Source organism: Manacus candei, unplaced genomic scaffold, assembly GCF_025592945.1.
Source record: "Manacus candei isolate 608988 ecotype Guabito, Panama unplaced genomic scaffold, ASM2559294v1 h1tg000002l, whole genome shotgun sequence".
NCBI classification, from domain to species: domain Eukaryota; kingdom Metazoa; phylum Chordata; class Aves; order Passeriformes; family Pipridae; genus Manacus; species Manacus candei.
In genome coordinates this window covers 7,502,946-7,523,312 of record NW_026138050.1, presented here as the reverse complement: position 1 = coordinate 7,523,312, position 20,367 = coordinate 7,502,946, and the positions used below count along the sequence as shown (strand labels likewise).

General features: G+C 39.1%; 1 protein-coding gene across 3 annotated transcripts; it reads left to right on the top strand.

Annotated features, from left to right (window-relative positions):
* The first annotated feature begins 12 nt into the window (after positions 1-12).
* On the top strand, positions 13-17,761 carry LOC127468988 (transmembrane protein 180-like). Of its 3 annotated transcripts, none has more exons than XM_051782732.1 (7): positions 13-46; positions 3,347-3,525; positions 4,284-5,018; positions 7,973-8,127; positions 9,296-9,379; positions 10,248-10,388; positions 15,333-17,761. In XM_051782732.1, exons 2-7 carry the CDS (start codon positions 3,373-3,375, stop codon positions 15,460-15,462), a joined length of 1,398 nt encoding a protein of 465 aa, XP_051638692.1. In that variant the 5' UTR covers positions 13-46; positions 3,347-3,372; the 3' UTR covers positions 15,463-17,761. The 3 variants fall into 3 exon arrangements, with proteins under 3 accessions (XP_051638692.1, XP_051638714.1, XP_051638703.1); XM_051782754.1 differs by lacking the exon at positions 13-46 and adding an exon at positions 55-271; XM_051782743.1 differs by lacking the exon at positions 13-46 and adding an exon at positions 301-886.
* Positions 17,762-20,367: the final 2,606 nt, after the last annotated feature.

The window sequence follows — 20,367 nt, the reverse complement described above, 5'->3', positions numbered from 1 at the left end:
ATGAGGTCCCGCCCCGCCGCGCGGTGCGCAGCCCCCGCCACAGGAGGTGGGTCGGTGCCCGTGCAGGGAGTGGTGGTCGGCGGCGCTGGGAGCGGCCGAGAGAGGGGAGCGGCTGCTGAAGAGTGTCCGCTGGCTTCGTGGCGGAGCGGGGCCGGCACGGCCCGCGGTGCGGCAGTGCGACTCGCCGTAGGGGAAGCCGGGGCTCGTGGTCGCCCCGCGTTGGGAGCGCTGAGGGGAGAGGCTGTGAGGAGGGGCCCGGCGGGGCGCCCAGGTGCGGGCAGCCACCCCGCTGAGCCCGGAGTGCGGCAGGGCAGGGCAGGGCAGAGCGAGGTGCAGGGTCAGTCCGAACAGCGCCGGCTCCATCCCCGCGCCTCGCTCGGGGCGGTCGCTGCCCGCTTTCGCCTCCTTCCCTCACGAGGAGGAGGGAGCCCTGTCCTCTGTCCGGGTACCTGCTGAGCTGAAACGAGCCTGGCTCGCTGAGTTTTGACAGAGGAGCAGCTCCAAACGCCCAGCCCTGCGAGCTCCCCGTGGCCGGCAGGCGGAGCGGGCGTCGGGCGGTGCCACAGCCCTGCCGTGCCAGGGGCTCTCTGAGGGCACCTCCGGCAGCATCGCCCCTCGGTGTTACCCTCGGGACCGGGAAAGCGTTTGTTCTTAGGTCTCCCTTAATGTGGTGCAAGTCATGTCAGAAAGATGAGGAAGATAATTGTGTCCAGCCAGTCCGTCAGGACTGTGAGCATTGCACAGCGGTTTGGGACCCAGGACAGAGCAGGATGTCTAGTGCGCCTCAGTCAACATTTGTTATTATCTCTTGGAATACACTTTTTTCTTTTAGACTGGTGCTCTAGTTTCTTTTAGCAGTTGTCATCCAGCGCTGGGAGAAGCGCAGGTAATGTCACACTGCGTCTCTCGAACAGCCCGTCCTTTTGGCTCCCGTGTATTAACGCAGCTGCAACCACCAGAAATTTCTGAAACCGATTTGCCTTCTGTGAGTCACAAAATGTCAACACCTGTGCTTTTAACCTGCTCAATATAAAGGCTGACTATTAAGAAGAGGGAGGGGATACTCATGCATGATTTCACGGTAGTGCTATTAAAGAGAACATCTGGGAAAGGAAGTGTGGTACCTCAACTTCTAATTGAACCTATTTCATAAACAGGGGGCAGGGCCAGATGTACCAATTAGTGTGGAGTTGTGTCAGATCCTACATATTACAATTAGTCATGACATTAGAGGCAATGTTTGTGCATTGTTAGAAGGTTTTTGTTGAAGAAATTTCAAATTTCTTCCAGTTTTTCTGAAGCTGAGGGGACCTTTATTTGTGCGTAGGAAGGAATTGAGTCAAACGTGATTTGAGCAATAGCTGTTTGCTGGTGATGTTTGTGTGAAACACGTTAATTCTTGGTGCTCGTGGAATTTGAAGGAAAGAGCAGTCTCCTAATTCTCCATTGGAAGACCTGTGCAGGAGGCTCCAGGTAGAAATAGAGAATAAACATCTACCTTTCCAAAAGTCCTAATATCTACTATATAAATCACTTCATTGAGTGTATTTGGGGACACCTGAAAAAAGAAATATGACGTGTCAACACACTGTAGTGATTTTCATGTTAAGATCAAATTTATTTTCAAAAATGAGCATTTCAATTGGGCACCTTTTCAATAACTTTAATCTTCATTTTAGGTTTCTCAGTAAAAGATTGTGAAACCAAACTTGCTATAAAAATATAACATTCCATTCCCTGAAAGTGGAATTGTCTCTACAGCTGTAGGAATATGAAAAAATAAACTTGAAGATATACATCACAATCATCCTTGAGTATTTAAAACAACAGTCATATTCTTAGAAATAAGTTGGCTTTAATAAAAGAAGCCTAGGTTTAAGTTGTTTGCCAGCTTGATTTTTTTTTTCTTAGCTGTGAAGTTATCTGCTCTTTGCATCATGTTTCATATCAGAGCATCTTACATATATATATGCAAAACTGCATCCACACTTTATTTGCTCTTCAAAGGTTCATTCTCTGTGTTGGGGGGGGGTGGGAAAACTGTTCCATCTTTTCCAGTTCTTGCTGGATTTGTGGCTTTTGCCTGGCCCTTGCCTGATGATTGGGAAGTTCCCATCTTTGTGCACAACAGCCTGGCTTGTAAACCACAGGAAGGCTGGAAATGACCTTGGTTTTCATTTCCTGTTTCTTCCATGGTTATTTTTATGAGGAGTTCAGGGAGCTGCTGATCAAGCAGATATTCAAACTAGGTGTTCTGATGGATATGTGAAAATTGCATTTAGGATAAAATTGTTAATATGCAGGGGGCAAAGTGTGAATTATTGACAAACAGCAGGTAGTAAGGCTCTGAGTTCATGTGCATAGTAAGGCTGAAATCTGGACTTGAAATCAGTGACAGACAGCCTCCTTCAACAGATGTAAAGATGAATAAAACCTCAGCTAAACCCACATACTTGGGAGTGTTTTTGTGTTGGGCTCATAGCATCAAATATGGTCAAGGTCTACATCAGGTAGTCATTACTCAGATTTATTAGGTAGAGGTTCCCTGGACCTGGCTCTTTCATGGCACAGTTTATACCAAACATGCTTAAGTTAATTGCTGGATAGATGGAAAAAGTCAGTATCTTAAAAATTTGTTGGCTGAATATCTGATTGATAGATCAAAGGAATCTGTATTCTTGGGCTGAATCTCTTGTTATTTGGACATACTTAAAATGCTGTACCTGTTACTTGCTAGGTTTTATTTACATGCAGTCTTCTATACAATGAAAATGTTAATTAATAGGTGTTTTGATTGTTTTATGGTTTATTAGGTGAAAGTATTGCTTCCATGGCTTGTTAACAATTAACATTTCAAAATCGAAGGGCAAAACTTGGTATTTGCTTTGAAAGAAATATTCCTCTGAATATTCACCCATGTGCATGCTGCAGCAGTGGAATACATAAGGATATGAGTCACTTCATTCCTACACAGTCCATAATTTTAAGAATACACAGCTAACAAGAAAGATCTAAAATGTATGCAATTGCTTTGACCTTTACACCAACATGAGTGTTTGCAACAGCAGGTTTTAAATGGAGTCTGTGCACCAGTTAGGAAGGGACTCTTAAATGTTTGTCCACTTGTTCCATTGATTTTTAAGCACTGACTTATTACTTTTCATCTGTTCAGTTTTAGGCTCAGTGTCTTACAGCTCAGTAAAATGTGTTTCTCATTTAAAAAAAAAGGAAGGAAGAAGAGGAAATTTCCTCCATTTCCACACCTCTGAAACAATCAAATCCCCCGTGATATTTTAATTTGGAAAATTATTCTACTAACTGTTGTAATTCTCTTTTGTGATTTGAGGAGGAAGAGAGCTGTACTTTTGGAAGATGAAGTTTGTTTGGGGGATTCATCCTAATGCTCTGGCATATTCCATGACTACGTTAGGGGCTGGAATGATGAACAGTATCTTTAATTTCTACTACGTTAAGCTTTTCCTAAACCGATACAAAATTTCAGAAGGAGCCTTTAATCAAGCACAGGTATTGTACAACGGAATACTTTGATTACCATATTGTGCTGTGCATCTGTGCTATTACAACAAAGTGATTTTTTTGCTGACAAATGAATTTCGGATGCGTTGTAAATAATTAACAGTAAATTAACTTTTAATTTAGTTAATCCATAAGCAACTGAAAGTACACATAAAGCACATCGTTAAGAGGCTGTAGCGTAAAAATCTCCAGACTTTAATTGCTGAAAAGATTTTTAACTTTGATAGCTTGTAGTAATTTTCTAGACTGATCTTGCATCTCAGCTCCATAGATAAGTTTGACATTAGTGCTTTCCTATGGACTGTTTAAGTACTTAAACACTGCATTTATTCTGGGAGTCATTATCCACGTGAGTAACTCTTGTCGTAAATGGTCTCCTGAAACTAATGGGCCAGCTCATGTTTTGAATTAACTCGCTGTGAGAGTAATATCTGGGCTTTGCAGGATGAAAGCCCAGATATATAAGGTTTTGAAAGAGTGAAGTCTTGGAGACAAGGAGTTTATTTCACATATAGTTGGGTACCACCTGCCTACTTAGTCATCTTATTTTTTCGTGGCTTCTATAAACCTGTAAATATCCTTAAGAATTTGATCTAGTCTGTTTTGACCAGAAGAGCTTTCATCTTTATTTATTCTTTGAATAGGGATTTATTTTAAACAAACGTGTATTACTTCTGTGTTTTCGTGACCTCTGTAGAAAAACGACACTAAGTCTCCATTCCCCTGTGTGTTCCTGTTTGTGGCAGGTCGTGTTTATGATCTGGAACGCCATCAACGATCCTCTCTTCGGGTACATCCAGGACAACTCCAAGCTGCGGTGCTGCGCCAGACGCCAGTTCTCCATTCTGTACGGAGCTCCTTTGTACGGGCTGGCCTTCCTGCTGCCCTGGTTCCCCTGGAAGCAGTACGAGGACGGGGACTGGCTCTGTGGTTTCCACCTCGTCGTTGCCTTGTGTGCCTTCGACGGTTTGCTCACCTTCGTGCTCCTGGCGCAGTGCGCGCTCTTCGCCGAGACCTCGACCAGGCACGAGAGCAGGCTCCAGCTCATCAAGTACAACCAAGTAGCAACGCTAATTGGAACCACAAGCATCCTCTTCTGTGGGCTCATATCGGATAACATGGAAAACTTTGCCTATTTCCAGGCTTTCACTGTTTTGATCGCAGCGCTAGCGACAGCTTGTATGTGTTGCACGGGTAAATACAGTACCAGCCAGTATGAGCAGAGAGAAATTCATGTGGAGAGTGCTAACCTGGAAAGCAGTGAGGGAGCTTTCTCCTTGGCCTCAGTGGTTTCATTGACCAAACAGATTATGACAGAGAAGAACTTTTTATTTTTTGTCACGATGAACTTCTTCCAAGTCTTCCACCTGGCCTTCTACAGCAACTTCATGATAATCTTTGCGGATAATCTTATTCCTACGGATGTCCTTTCTTCCTCAGTCAGAAGTATCATGTATGGAGCGGGTTTTATTTGTCCTCAGGTAGGCAGTTACACTTTTTTATTTTAAAGTATGAAAACCTGGTGTGTTACTAGTTTACAGTATCCGTTTAACACTTGAAAAAATGCTTTATCTGGCAGAAGGCATTGGCCAAAATGAAAAACAAATCTGGCTCAGCGGTGCTCTAGAAGAAAAAAGTCCCTCTGTGCAGGCTGCCCAAGTGTAAGGGGTAGTGAGAACAGACAAGCAGGCTGGTAGAATGTCTGTTTAGAACAATGTGAGACATGAGGAGGCAAGGAATGAATGTTTTGTATCCTACAGGGTTTATAATACCTAAGTATAAAGGAATGGAAAACATAGTCAAGATAAAATGTTTCTAAAAGCAAAATCTACAGAATTCTGAATTCTTTCTTCTTTGGTTTTGTTTTGTAATAGTGTGTATTACAGATGAAAGACTAATCTCTTCTTCAGGAAGTTTCTGAGATGAACTGCACAAAATACCAGAAAAATTATTAGGTATTAAAAGCCTTGTTGAAAATATGTGGTATCTCAGTCATGGAAACCAAACAAAACTCCAAATAGCTGCTTTTGGAGAATCTACATTCCCATTTATTTTGTTGTTTGCTCTCTTGGTCAGCTACATTTATGGGGTAGAGAGAGACATACTTTTAAGAGCCCAGACAGGGCTGAGGGGAGGAGTAATGAACTGGAAAAGAGAAAGAGAACCTGAAAGAGTAATGTATGAGGACAAGAAAAGCAGCAAAAATACATCCCACAGAATGTAAACATACTTGTCTGCAGTGAATAAAAAATTCTTCTGTTCATTCCCTCCTAACTCCTTTCTCTGGATCTTTTAAAACTTTCACTGTGTTTACTTGCTGGGTGTTGAAAGCCATGATACTCAACATCTGAGTATCCTGAGGTTCAACATAGGTGCTGATGGTTTTCAGAATTTCTCAAAATCAGGCTGTTACATTCATTAAAGTGCAATGGGTTTTGGTACATAATATGTATAAGAAGATAAATGAAAGTGTAACTGGAATTCACAGCTCAGTTTCAGTTACCATTTTGGCTTTTGCATATATAACATACAAACCCTGAACATACCTTCTCTGTTCCATAACTCCTGTAATTTCAACTTTTAGCCTTATCACAGGTTTAATAGTTTGGGTTTTTTTCCCCCTGTAACTCAATTAGATAATGAACTTCAGAAATAAATCAGAAACTATAGAAAACAGGAAATCTTAAATAATGTTACACTTACTATATAGCAATCACTTTTGCTGATAAAATCAGTGTGACAATGTGAAACAACCAATCTTTGAGAATATGTGTCTCCCTGCTCCCCAGAGACTCTTTGTCTAGAAGGTCACTGAACCATAGAGAGTTTGCTGTGACCTTATTTTTCTCAGGTTTTGTCCCTTTGAGCTCAAGATATAATAAGGGAATTCTCTGATGGCAATGTCCTGAACTTCACTTACTAGAAAAACAGCCAACCCTTGTAAAATAAAGCTCCTTTTTATGAACTCTGCTTCAGTGGCCTCTACTAAACTAGAATTCAGCTTCTGCTTTAGGTCCCTTTTAATGGTGGGTGCGAAGAATACAACCTGCCTACAAGGAAAGTGTTGCTGTAACATAGGCAAACAAATCTAAATTTGCATCATTAAGTTAGTATTTGCCTTTGAAATATGCAGTCTTAGAAACATGCAAGGAATAAAGAATTTTCTAAGTCATAAGTACTTCCTGAGACAGGGTTATTTGGCAATTACAGGGAGCCAGGATCACGGTGTTTACAATAGCAGGCATTTCGTGATCCCTCACTATTTCTTGTGGAGGCACTTTTCTCCAAAGTCCCTGAAAACAGCCAGAGGGAAGAGTATGTTTAAGTTTCTTAGAATGAGATTTTTTTTCTTGTATCAACTTCCCAGATTTGTTTTACCTCCCTGATCATGGGTTCAAGTGGAAATCTTGAGCTGTTTTACAATAGCATTTGCCACGGTCATCTTTGTCTGACTGTAGCATCCTGGTTTAATTTATGTTAAAGCATTTCAACGTGGGAACAAATGTACAAGGAGAATTCTTTCCTGTTCTTCTTCTGAATATTACACAGTCCATCTCTGTAACACAGAAGAAAGGGGAAAATGTGTATCTCTATTGTAGAGTTTGTATTTTTGTGACAGTGATGAGGACCATGTACGTGAAGATCGTGCCACAGGCTCATATAATAAAAAGAACGTAATTCATCACAAAATGTCCTATTTAAAGTGGACAGTGAGGAACAATATAGAAGAATTTACATTTTGTTCATATTGTATTCAGCACTTAATATCATTTTCATGACTTTGCCTGCCACTAGATTCTCAGAATCTACTGTTTGGTAACAGTGGCAAAATTAAAATTCAGCCATACACATTGTCCTCTGGCATCTGCCTTTCTCTGCTTGCTTGTAAAATCTCTGACTTACTTAGATAAAGCTATCTTGGTGAGCTTATTGTTTTGGTTTTTTTTTTTTAGTTAAAGGATCATGCTTACTTTCTATAAATGTCAGTGAAAATAGTAATATTAATGGAAAAACAATTCCTGAAAGTATTTCCTATCAACAGTTAAAGTTCAAATGGTGAGATGCTTGGTTTACAGTTAACACACTGCAAAGTTAGTTGTTTAAGGGATATCAAAAATAAAGATAATGAGCATTTAATAATAGTTAGCCAATGTGGGAAACAGTATTTTCCTCAGGATACAGCAGTTCTCAGCTGGTTTTTGAGTGGAAAGAGACTGTTTGTACCTGGTAGGGGTAGCAAAGAATGAGCCAATAGACAGCTCTCTGTTCAATTTCTATTTTTTTATTTGGCTTGAATTTCCTAGACAGGGTTGTTGGCTGGTTTTTTTTTTTAATGGGTGGTAATAATCTGTCTGGTCTGTGTTTTATAGCTCTCCTGATGCTGAGACACTGTACTGTGCTTGTCATCCTTTATTTGTACTTATTATCTTTTCAGTGCCTCGTTCTTCTCAGTCATGCTTCGTTGAAGAAGTTTGGTTATTACAGAGTCATCTTGTTTTCCTTTTACTATGAAGGAGTAGCTGCTGCTGTTATGTTTTTTCTAGGGCAAGAACACTATTACCTGTTGGCATTTTATCTCACAACAAACATGTAAGTAAATACACTCCCCTCTTCATAGACACAGCTTAAATACTTGTAACACACTGGACACTTTCTTTTAGTACCATGAAGATTCTGCCATGGCTTTTATGGTTTTCATTCTGTTTGACTTGCCAGAAAAGTTGAAACTCTAGTTACGACTTTTCTCAGCTTTTATTTTATTCTGCTTCAGCTTTTAATTTCTGCTTAAAAAAAAAGTATATTATGATACAGGGAAAACCTTATTTAAAAATAAAGAGCTGTTTGTATCAGAATAATGTTACAGCTGTTTAATTCTTCGTTTTCTATTTCATTGTTGTCTTTCTGCACATTCTTTCCCATCCTCCTTTACTTCATCTTTTCTTTTCCCCCTTGTTTTCATTCTTATTTTCAGTCTCAAGCTACTGTAACACTGAATTGTGTGAACAATAAATTGAATTTCATTATCTGCATTTTTTAAATGATGAAGATGTGTTTTGATTTCCCCAGGAAAAAATTCTAAGGTACCTAAAGACTTTGTTTTTCAAGTGCTAATTGTCCAAAGCCTCTTGTTAGTAAAAGCTCATCACACCCAAACTTTAATAAGACATGGAAATTGTAATATTTGAGTTTATATTTTAATTTAGCAATTTGTTAAGAATCAGCTTTGTGTGTGTGTGTATGGATATATCTATATATACACTGTAAATACATATATAGGAATGCATGTAAAATATTCTTAGTATTCTAACTCTCCCACCTTGAAGTTTGTCTTCTATGTGGTCTTTCCAGCAATGCTCATGTCTTTTTGAGATTCGAAGAGCAAATTTTCAGTTTCCCCTTTTTCTAAGGTGTTTCTTTTCTCTTGGTCATTTTAAATGACTTTTACTGATAATGTCATTTACCGTCAAAGTGTTCATGACCTTTTTCACCAATGTCCAGGAAAAAAAGCAAAAAAAAAAAAAAAAAACCACCTTTTTGGTTTGCATATTGATTTCTAATTTTCAGCCAAGAACAGATTTAGTAATGCTTTCACAACTCCTGCTTAAACAGATGCATCACCATGTTTTAAAGAACATCTCAGCTGTGTGTGTCTGGGGAAATGTCAGCATTGGGGGGGGTGTCAGAATGTCAGTTACAGTTTTATTATGGAAGTGAACATGAGGACTATGAACATCTTAAATACTTTGTTTTTCCTTAGGGTAATTGTACAAGCCTCCTTCAGTTTGTTCAATTTGCCTTTGGCAGATATTGTGGATGCAGATTTAGTAAAGCACAAGCGCAGGTATGTCCCTCGTTCCTGGTTTGCTTTACATGTGCTGTGTTTGCCTTGTTACTCTTCCATAGGTTAAACTGTGTCAAAGTAAAGACAGTAAATGATCTGGGAGCCTTGATCCAGAAGTACTTTTTGTAAGAGCAACTTAACATAAGTAAAAATAAGAACTTGAGTAAAGTTTCCTGCAGTTACTTCAGCAGAGTATTTTAAACAGATTATTATGTAACTTCTAGTTTTTATTATACTGTAATTTAAGACAAGTCCTTCTGATTCTTGTGGGTTGCCATTATCTCTCTGAAATAGAAGTGATAAAACCTGCTGTGGCATAGCATATTGCAACTCATGGATGTTTCAGACTTTTATCAGAGTGCACAGAATTTCCTGTTGGTTCCATCAATGTTTATGCAGGTGCACATTCAGCTCTGGTCACTCTGTTGAAGAACTGGCTCCTCAAAAGTGAGATCTATTGCTTCCATGAGGAAAAAAATTGCCTCCTTTTCTGGCCTCATGCATAGAAAACCTGAAGCTATAATTAATTCTCCATGCACTGTTCACTCTAATCTAACTCCAGTAATTACTCAAAGTGCACAAAGTTGAACCTGAGTGCAAGTCATTCCATAATCAGGGCCAAGTTATATATATACAAATATATATATAGACACACACACCCCAGAGGTTTTTTACCTTTCATTTCCAAATAAATTTAAATTTCACTCTGATAGCAGATCTGTTTGCTATAATGTGTGACCTAGACAAAGCTAAAGATCATGATATTTAGCCTTTGCATATTATCAGGATTTTTTGAATCACTATTGTACTTAATACTCTAGTAAGTTTTTGTCATGCATTAATTTGTTTTTTCCCCTAAATATTTTAGATCACCACTTTCCTCTATGGTTTTTGGTACCAATGCTTTATTTACCAAGCCTGCCCAATCTTTGGCTCCAATGCTTGTGGTTAAAGTACTAAATCAATTTGGATATAGGAACCTGAATAATGTTGATCATCCTGATGCAAGGTGAGTTCAAAAGGGATACTTTAAATCTTAGAAATTATCATGAAATACTCCTGTAATCTAAAAAGCAAATTGATCAGCAATTAGTTTGCTATCTACCTAATTTGGAAAAGCAAAGGATACATTTCAGTAGTTCACCATCCCCTGGTTTATGTTTGAGATCACCTAATAGGTCTTATTAAGATGCATGTTATTGGCTTCTGCTTTTTGTTTATCTTATAAACCTACTTCCTTAAATATATAATCCTAATAGGGTTGCATTTAAGATACATTTTTGTTTGAGAGAAAGCAGTATAATAACTGGAGGGAGGGCATTTGCCTCTAGTAGGAGTGTATAATTTTGGCTTCAATTCCACTTCAGTTCTAATGCTAATGATTTCACTGCAGTCCCTGGAGACCTTAATGCACACCAGAAAGCTGTGGTTGCTAGTTAGCCTGTTGGACATGTGGGGGCTTTTATAAAACCAAATTAACAGGGAATCACTACACTGAAAGGGTCATAGGCTGAATTTATGATCATCAAGAGGAAGTGGAAATGTAAGGAATAACTGAAGGCAGGATTAAAAGGCAACAATCAGTCCTGATTAGGATTTACTTGAGAGAACAGCATGAATATCCTGAGAAACTACACAGCTCTCCTAAATTCTGATTAAACAGCTTTAAAAATGCATTCAGACAAATTTATATGGACTTCTGAGGAAACAGCCCGTGAAGGAGAAAGGTCTGGTTATGTGTCACCAAAGGTTGGGAAAATGTTTCACATTTGAGGAATTTTCTAAAAAAAATGTAAGAGGACAAGCATTACATAAAAGAACAACAGGTGGTCTTCAGAAATGGATCCAGACAGAAGCAAAGGCAGTTTGAGGCTGTGTGAGAACAGTTAATTTTATTTTAATGCAGTCTGTAGATAGCCAGTGGGATGATGTGAAGAGGACATGAACCTCATTATAATGTCAAATAAGATGAGTGATTTTTGCAGAAGAGCAGTAGTTTGAACTGGATGTGGATATGAGAGGGCTGAATATATTCATCTCGATGATTCAGAGAAATTTTGACTTGAAACATAACAACTGCAGTTCTGATGCCTTTCAATCAGAGAAATGATCCCTTTGTGGATGGATTTTAAATCACAGTAGCTATAAATCTTTTTATCCCCAGTAAGTAGCCCCTGGACTATAGCAACAATAAATTTATTATATAGAGAGTTGAAATACTTTGAATGCTTAATCTCTAAAACCTGTATTTTCACTTGAGTCATGCTGAAATCTGATTTATTTCACTAAGGCCAGGAACAGCATAAAGGCACAAAGCTGAGATGAGTTAATCAGAGCACCTGAACTATATTATGTATTTCTCTTGTCCATCTCTTCAAAAATAATTTCTTAAATATGAAGCAGTCTGCCTGTGTTTTCTCTACATATCTGTGTGAACAGGCATGTCCTTTGCTTGCAAATGGAGCTCAGCATGGACACAAATAGACCAGACTACTCCAAGTTGTTTCTAGGGAGTCAGTTTGCTCATGGCAATGCACTCAGACCATTGACTGAGCTAAAATTACTTATATATATTAAAAACCTATCAGCTGATCTCATCTTTCAGCCATAGGCAGGCAGCTAAAACACACTTGCCCCAGGACAAAGTTGTTTGAGGACAAACAGAAACTGAATTCAAGAGATTGTTTAAAATATGCTCAAGCTGTTTTGGGGAAAAAAAAAGAATTTCACACAGGTGAAATATATATAATGAAGTATTATGACCCATGCTAATGCCATCTCAGCTGTGTCCTTCCTTCTTCTCCAAAGCTGGCAATATCTATTAAGTGTTTTGGAAAGCTTTTGCTTTATTAGGTGTAGTGGCAGTGAGTTGTGAACGTAACACACATTCTGCATTAAAAAGATGTTTGGGCCCTGAATAAATATGTCTTGAGAGTTTCCAGCAATGTTGTTTCCTGGAAGAAGACAGAGGATGCAGTCCAAACCCAGAAGATATTTGCTGCATTCTAAATGATCTATTTTTTCTTGAACTGAAAGTTAAACTGTAGCAACAATAATGGAGCAGCTAATCCTGGAAACCATTTCCAGGCACATTAAGGACAATAAAATCATCAGTAATAGCCAGCATGGCTTCACCAAGGGGAAGGGAATCATGCTTGACCAACTTGATAAACCCGTGCAGTAAAATGCCCAGCCTGGTAGCCAAGGGAAGGCAGTGGGAATTGTCTGCCTGGGTTTCAGGGAGGCCTTTGGCACTGCCTCCCTCCTAGACAGGCTGTTGAAATATGGGCTGGATGAGCAGGCAGTGGGATGGGTTCAAAGCTGTCAGGCCCAGAGGGTGGTGCTCAGGGCCAGGAAGTCTCCTTGGGGTCAGTAACTGAGCCCTACGGGTCTGTACCGGCCCCAGTCCCGTTTAACATCTTCATTAATGGCCAGGATGATGGGGCAGGATGTACCCTCGGGAATTTTGGTGATGACACAAAAGTGGGAGATGTGGCTGATACATCAGAGGGTCATGCTGCCATCCAGGGGGATCTGACAGGCTGGAGAAATGTGATGACCTGGGATCTTGGGCTGCTTTGGGTAGAGGATTGCCAGCAGGTCAAAGGAGGTGATCCTTCCCCTCTACTCACATTTTACCACATCCTTAGGAAATGTGGTCACTGCACAGCAGTTAGACAATTTGTAGTGGAAGGTAGTTAAAGAAGTATTTTTTAATATACCTAAAATTTGAACAATAGCTTGCAGAATGGAGGGCTCCTGGTTTGTGGATTTTTCTTTCGTTCCATCATCATAGCAAAACATTACCTGCCCTATATAGCTTGGGGTGGTTTTTTGTTGGTTTTGGGGTTTCTTTTTTTAGTTTGGCTTGGATTATTTTATTTTTTTTTTTGCTGTGGAAAAGATCCCTAGTTTAAAACCTCCCTCTTCTGGAGAACCACTGCAACTACCACCAGCTTCTCTTGGCAGTGCTTTTCAAATTCATCCTTCAAAATGAAGTTATTTGGCAGCAACTCTTCATTATTTGTTTAAGGCACTTTAAACTGTTAATGCTTTCATACTGAATTACTGGACTAGCTGACATTCTGTTCAGAGTGATGTTAGGCTGTTTAGGGCTGTATATTTTATTCCTGTGTGGAAATTTCTGAAGTTACTTGTTCAGCTGTAATTATGATGAAATTTGAGTTCTGCTCTTGATTTATCCCAGTCTCTCAATGAAATATTTTCCTGTTCTTTATTCTGTGTACTATAGATATGTTTCATAATTCCTGCAATAACTTTAGGTTTTACAGTACAATAGGTAATACTATTTTCTTAAATCAATATTGTTCCACTGAAACCAAATCAGGATTGCACCAGTGTGAGTGATTTTGCAGATGTTCTTTCTTATTTTGTCCTTCCTGAAGTCCATATATAAAAACAGAATAATTCCAGTACTGAAAACTGCAATCCTCTTCAGTGTGCAGGAACAGGCCAAAGGTGGGCCTTGTTTCCTTGTAGGTGGACTGGGAATGCAATTGAAAACAGGCCAGTAAACAACATCCAAGTGGTAAATTATTGTCACTGCCAATAAACTTGGCTGTGGACCAGTGGCCTGCTAGTGAACACTCCCAGTCCTAAATGCAATTGCCCAAGTGGTGAAGTGATTCACTTGTGAGCCTGTGGGTTTTGCTTTCTTGTGAAGCATCAGCAGGTACAGGACTTGAGATAAACTGTGCTCGTTTATGAGGGTGTGAATGTACTAAGGAATAAATCTGGGCTGTGGTGGAGGTTACAAGTATTTTCTGTGTTAAATGGAGGGATGAGACATGAGTCAATTCTTTCATGATTCAGAGAAACTCGTAGGTTTTATTTAAAAACCTGTTGGAGGTTTTGTTTGGGTTTTTTTCTCCACACATTTTCAGGTTTTTTGGCTGTCCATAGCTGTTCTGTGAGTCTCCTCTCTCATCCCTGAATGCTAAGGAAAAAAAAAGAGAAAGTAACATAAACTGCCTCATGGAGAGAAAGTTCATTTAGGGGCTGTTTCTCAGCTTGAGTTGACTTTCCTGATATTTAAGTAATTAGAATCCAATAATTAACAGAATGCCAGTAGCTAATGATTCCAGCTACCAGATGAATGCCAAAATGCACACTTTGAGCTCTCAGCAACCATACTGTTCATAAAAGGGAACTCATTTAATTCCTGCCTTTTCTTTTTTGAGTCATATTTGTTGATGCTTTTATTTATTATTCGTTAGAGAAGATTTAGATGAGGAATTACCACGTATCCATTAGAATAAATGAAAATGAGTGGTAATTTCACATGGGTTTTTTTATGGTTTATATTATCTTGTAATCATTTATTTTAAACCCAAATGTAACAGGGCTTGATATTTCAAATAGCCCTTTAGACCACACCTGAATTTTGTGCATTAATCATCACTTCTGTCTAGCACTCAGCAACTAAAACAACACACTATGTGGACAGCAAAGATTTTGACCTAAATAATTTCATATTAAAATGCTTGCTTGAAATGTTTTCTGCTTTTCTTCCAGATTTTTCAGTCTTACTAAAGCTTTTCAGATGCTCTATTCTATAACTGGATGATATTGCTTAAATTGATTTCTATATTACATAATATAGATGAGTGCTAAAGTAGTAAACAGGATTTCTTAGGTTGCCTAGAGTGTATTAAAATTAACTCCTTGAGTGCTAATTGTCTGATTTTCTCACACCTATTATGAAAGGAGAAAACAAAATAAGATATATTCCACATAACTGTATGTGGAATTATAAAATACTATTGAAATACATTTGATACCTTATATATATATATATTTCTTTGATTTAGAATTGACTGTACAGTAACATGTCTATCTGTATAGAATGGGATTGCTTTAAAAATAACCTGTTGTGAATTGACCAGGCAAGTTAATCTTCATACTGAAAGCTGTGTTTCCATGTTTTCCCCAGGACATTTTTAGATCTCCACGATGCCATGTTCAACCTGATCTGCCTGGTTCCACTTTGCATTGCAGTCATGCAGGTCCTGACATGGACTCCCTTTTCCATCCAGAACAGCCACGTGACAGCTGTGCACTAAATACCTCCCCCTTGGGCAGTGCCTCTTCTGCTCAGCTCAGCCATAAAAGAGTTGGTATGATTTTCATGTGAAAAAGCAAAATTGCAAGACAGTTTGAGCTCTTTATAAGTTGCATTCAGCCTTAATGCTGAGCCTACACAGAGTCTTTCCTAGTTTGGTCGTTTTCCTTTAATGGGTGTTATCCTTAATTACTTTATTTAAAGTAATTTCTGGCCTATACTGATCGCTGTAAACTCACTTGAAGAATGGATATGGCAGATCAGGTAAAGGAATCCCAACCCAGCACCTGGAATTCAAGGGAACTGTATTTTCTTAAGCTTACTGGTGGATTAATTTTGCCATCCTGATAAAACAGCAGATCTCTGAAGTTCATCTGGAAGATTCTGGTGGACATCCCTCATGGATGGCAGGGAGATGAAGGGAAAAATTTAGATGGTGTCTGGCTGGCCAATATAACACAGATCTGACAGCTACCACAGGCAGAGGCAAGAGTAATTAACTTCCCTGTGAAAGTCTGTGGAGGCCTAAAGAAGAAAAAGATTAAAATGCTGTTCATTTTAATGCTGTTCATCCAGTGTTGCTGGATGTGGAAAAAGCTCCATAAGTCCTCACTGGCTTTCTGAATATCTCTTGCTGGTGGAAGGTAGATGCAGTTTTCTGGCTCTAAATGGGAAAATTATTTTGAAGGTACCATATTGTCAGTACTTCATACAGAATGTCACGTGGCAAGAACAACATCAGTATGTGGGTGTAATAATGTCCAGTTAGTTGGATAAATCTAAGCACAGACAGTTATTGAAATAAACTCTACCTGTTTAGTAATGTTACAGTGGCAAACTCATCTGGTGTGTGACAACTGAAGTTATTTTCTGATTAATTCTTACCAAAATCTTTTTAGTCAAACTTTTAAATGGATCCTGTGATTTTTATAAAATAAAGAGTTTTGGACAAAATTTCAGAAACATCGAGTCCTGTCTTTATTTCCCAGGTTGTAATGATAAGACATATTACCATGTTTACAATATTCCTGTTCAATAAATATTATTTTTCCTCAATACATTGAATGTGTAATTGGTAGTTTAAGCATACTATCATAGTTTCATTTTTTTTCGTTGTTTTGCCTGGGCAAATGTAATTTTAGAAGCACATTTCTTATGGAGTGCCAGTCACTTGAAAGTACAAGAAGATGCATTGTGGATCCCAATTTTAAAGTGTATCCCAATTTTAAATTGTGTATCTCAAATTTAAAGTGCTGAGCCAGCTTATTTCCAAGGCTCTACATTGGAGAAGAAAGGAGTGTAAGACGAGGCCCTGCATTTTGGTGGACAACTTAATGAACAAGTTTGAGATTTGAAATACTAGAGTTGAAAAAAATAGTCTTTTTGCCTCAGTTTTTACATTTGCAGAGTAGAAATAACATTTCCTTGCCTTTTTTTGAAGTGCAAAGTGCTTTCAAGGCGCTGAGTGAAAAAGTGGGATAGCATCGTTAAATATTTAGAAATCCAAATGAACCCTTTGATAGGAATATGAAGATTTATGTTAAAATGTAACAAGCCAGAAGTGTGGTGAAGTTTTAAGTTGCATTATCTGGTTTTTATCTGTCTTGTCAGAGATCCCGTTATTCATTTGCATGGTACGTGCTAATGGAATTATGTACACATTCCAGCATCACTTGTGTAAATATTCCTTGGATATGTAAATACAAATACCAGAGCAGATACAACCTGTGTGTTTAGATTCTGAATTTTAAAAGATTTCCTGCATTGTGTGTATTAATTTTGTGTCTGAAAGGCAGGATCAAAAGCCAAAGGACAAAAAGCTGAAGAAATTTAAGTTAATATAATCTTTGATTCATTATATGAAAGTCTTCTCCCTGACAGTTCCTTTAAAATGGTAATAAGTAACCAAAAATAGTCTTCTCTACTGTTTCTGTAGTTCCTAAATTTGCTATGTTCATCCTATCCTTGTAGAATATATGTTTTGATGGGTGAAAATATTATTGTACCACAAATAGAGTTTCTTAAGTGACTCTGTAACTTATTTCTAATACTAAGTTATTAGAACAGAGTGTGCAACTGGAAGAGTACTGTGCTATGCAACAGGAAATCTAATAAGTGGGTTTAAGAGTCAAAATTACATCAAGGATTCTTTGAAATTATCAGAATTATTTTTTTCTGGAAAATGTTTGGTAACAGTACCATTCAATTTGCTGAAATAAGAGTAAGGAGTGACCTGACTGAAGGCACAGTTTGAATAGTCTCTACAAACCACTGCATCTTTAGAATTAAGATAGGAAAAGTAAATAGTCAAAGATGTCTAAGCAAGACAGCCTGAAAATAGGGGACATTAATTGTAGAATAAACCAGTTTAGAAAGCAAATTTGAGAAATACAATACAAATTACTTAATATGTAAAATATTAATAATTTTCCAAATTTATTATGTATTCTGCCATTTGTCTGTCCTATTTCTCTTGCAATAAGGGCAGGAAAAAAGGTGTATTTCATTGCATCAATAGTCAATCCAAAAGAGGACTTAAAAGTGCTTTAAATTGGGGTAGTATCTTACTACAGGAGTAGAAGGTTGGCTCTGTGCTGTGACTGACATGGCTTATTCTCCATTTCTCTGTCACCCACTAAACTTTGCTATCCTCTGCTAAACCTACATCTTTGGTTTTGGCTGTGAATCAAATAGAGGATGATCAAAGGCAAAAGTTCAGTGTCTTGCAACAGCTGGTTTCTCTGCTTTCTCTCCTTATTAGCAAATGATATCTGAGTTTGAACTCCCACTGCTGGACAAATGCCTCAGTTTAATCTTGATAATTTAAGAGTGTCTAAAATAGTCTCATAACTGATAAAGAGGATATAAGTGTGTGTATAATATAAAATATGAAATGCTGTGGTAAGTTCAGAGGATGAGAAATGTGATGCTTGAATCCCATTCTTAGAGTTTCTCTATAAATTCTGAGAATGTGGATCTTAATACACTGAATGAATTTTATTTATTGAAAATCAATAGGTAAAAGTGCCTGCTAGATTTAAAAGGCTGTTACCTAACAGACACTCAAGAATGTTAGTCTAATATAGCAGTAATACAATATATAGCCAGTGATAGAGTGAAAATATTGAACAAATGACAACAAAGCGTATTTAACTTTAAGTGGGAAAAAATTATGTTTAGTGGAGCTTACAGGCCCACCTCTGTTCTGGTCTTGTACAAAATGACCTTCCCAGTCTCAAATCTGCTGCTCTGATTTTGGAACTGCTTGGTAATTCATGAATATACTATGTTGACATGGCCAGTAGGATGTTTACATTTGAATATGGTTCTACATCTTAATGGGTGCTGTCAGGAAAGACAAGCAGGAAGGGGAAGGAACAGTTAAGATAAGCCACATCTCCACAATTCTTGCCCAATGAAGCCAGCTCAGGGAAAAAGCTCAGTAGTACATGCAGGCAAAAGAATCCCAGCTGGTTTTGTAAAGGAACACACAATGAGACTGGTGGGAGCTCTTAAAGAGCTTGGACAGACTCTCAACTCCTTAACTCGACTTCCTGGGTTACCCTTGGGGGAGAGGATTTTAGATCCCTATCAGCGTTTACCTTAAAGACCTCTTTGTGGTAACCACTTTCTTACTAATGTTTAAATAATAGAAGGGAAAGTTGTTTTATCAGAGTATTTTATCAGGAAAATTGAAGGTTTACATTTTAGACTCTGTTGAGGCTGTGCAGCCAGCCCTGTCACCAACCCTGCTCCAGAAGCCAGGCTCCTTGGGATCACCACAAAGAAATTCCTCCTCTGTTAAAGCCTTTGGGTATGTTTGGGATCATTTGGACTTCAGGTATTCAATCAATTATAGATATTTTCCATCAAGAGAAAGAAAAAAAGCACTAGCCAAATAGTTGGGGAGAAAATAGAAAAACAGTGATTCGATTTTTTCTGGAAATCCCCTCTCAGCACACTAATTGCTTTGAATGATAAAGCAATACACTTGCACAACAAATAGTTTTCTGAGCTTGTCCAGCAATTGGTTACAACTCCACCAGCCTATATGCAAAAAACAATACATCAAAATTATTACCTAAATATGCATGAATAGTGAGTTCTTTATAGCCTGTCAAGAGAAAAATATGCTGAGTATACAACTACTGCGTCAGAATATTAATGTAACGCTGGGTAGGAACTTTGGGAAATCTCATTAAAACACACCCAGGTTGTAGGCTAAAAAGCAAGTGTATTCCTTATCTGGTATGCAATCAATTATCTGTATTTTCGATGTGATGAAATTAAGGTATGTTTCCCTGTGAGCAACATGTAACTAACCTGAAGCAGTTTTATTTTTTGCTTTATACATTGCAAGAAGATGTCTCTTTAAAAAGCAGCTGGGGAAGTGTCTGGAGCACAAGTCTAGTGAGGAGCGGCTGAGGGAGCTGGGGATGTTTAGCCCGGAGAAAAGGAGGCTCAGGGGGGGACCTTGTTGGTCTCTACAACCACCAGGACCAGAGGACATAGTCTTAAGCTGTGCTAGGGGAGGTTTAGGTTGGACAGTAGGAAGAAAGGGTGATTAGACATTGGAAGGGGCTGCCCAGGGAGGTGGTGGAGTCACTGTCCCTGGAGGTGTTTAAGGAAAGAGTGGACGTGGCACTCAGTGCCATGGTCTGGCTGACACGGTGGTGTTCGGACACAGGTTGGACTCGATGGTCCCGGAGCTCTCTTCCGACCGAATGGGTTCGGTGTTCCCGTGACTCCCTCTGCCCCGGCTCGGGGGGTCCCTGTCCCTCAGCCCCGCTCCCGCCGGGCCGCTCTGCGCAGGCGCACCGGGGTGACAGGGCGGCGCCGGGCACGTGCGCGAACCCCGCCAAGGGGCCGCCGCCGCCCGCGGTGCCCGGGGCGGGGAGGAGGGAGT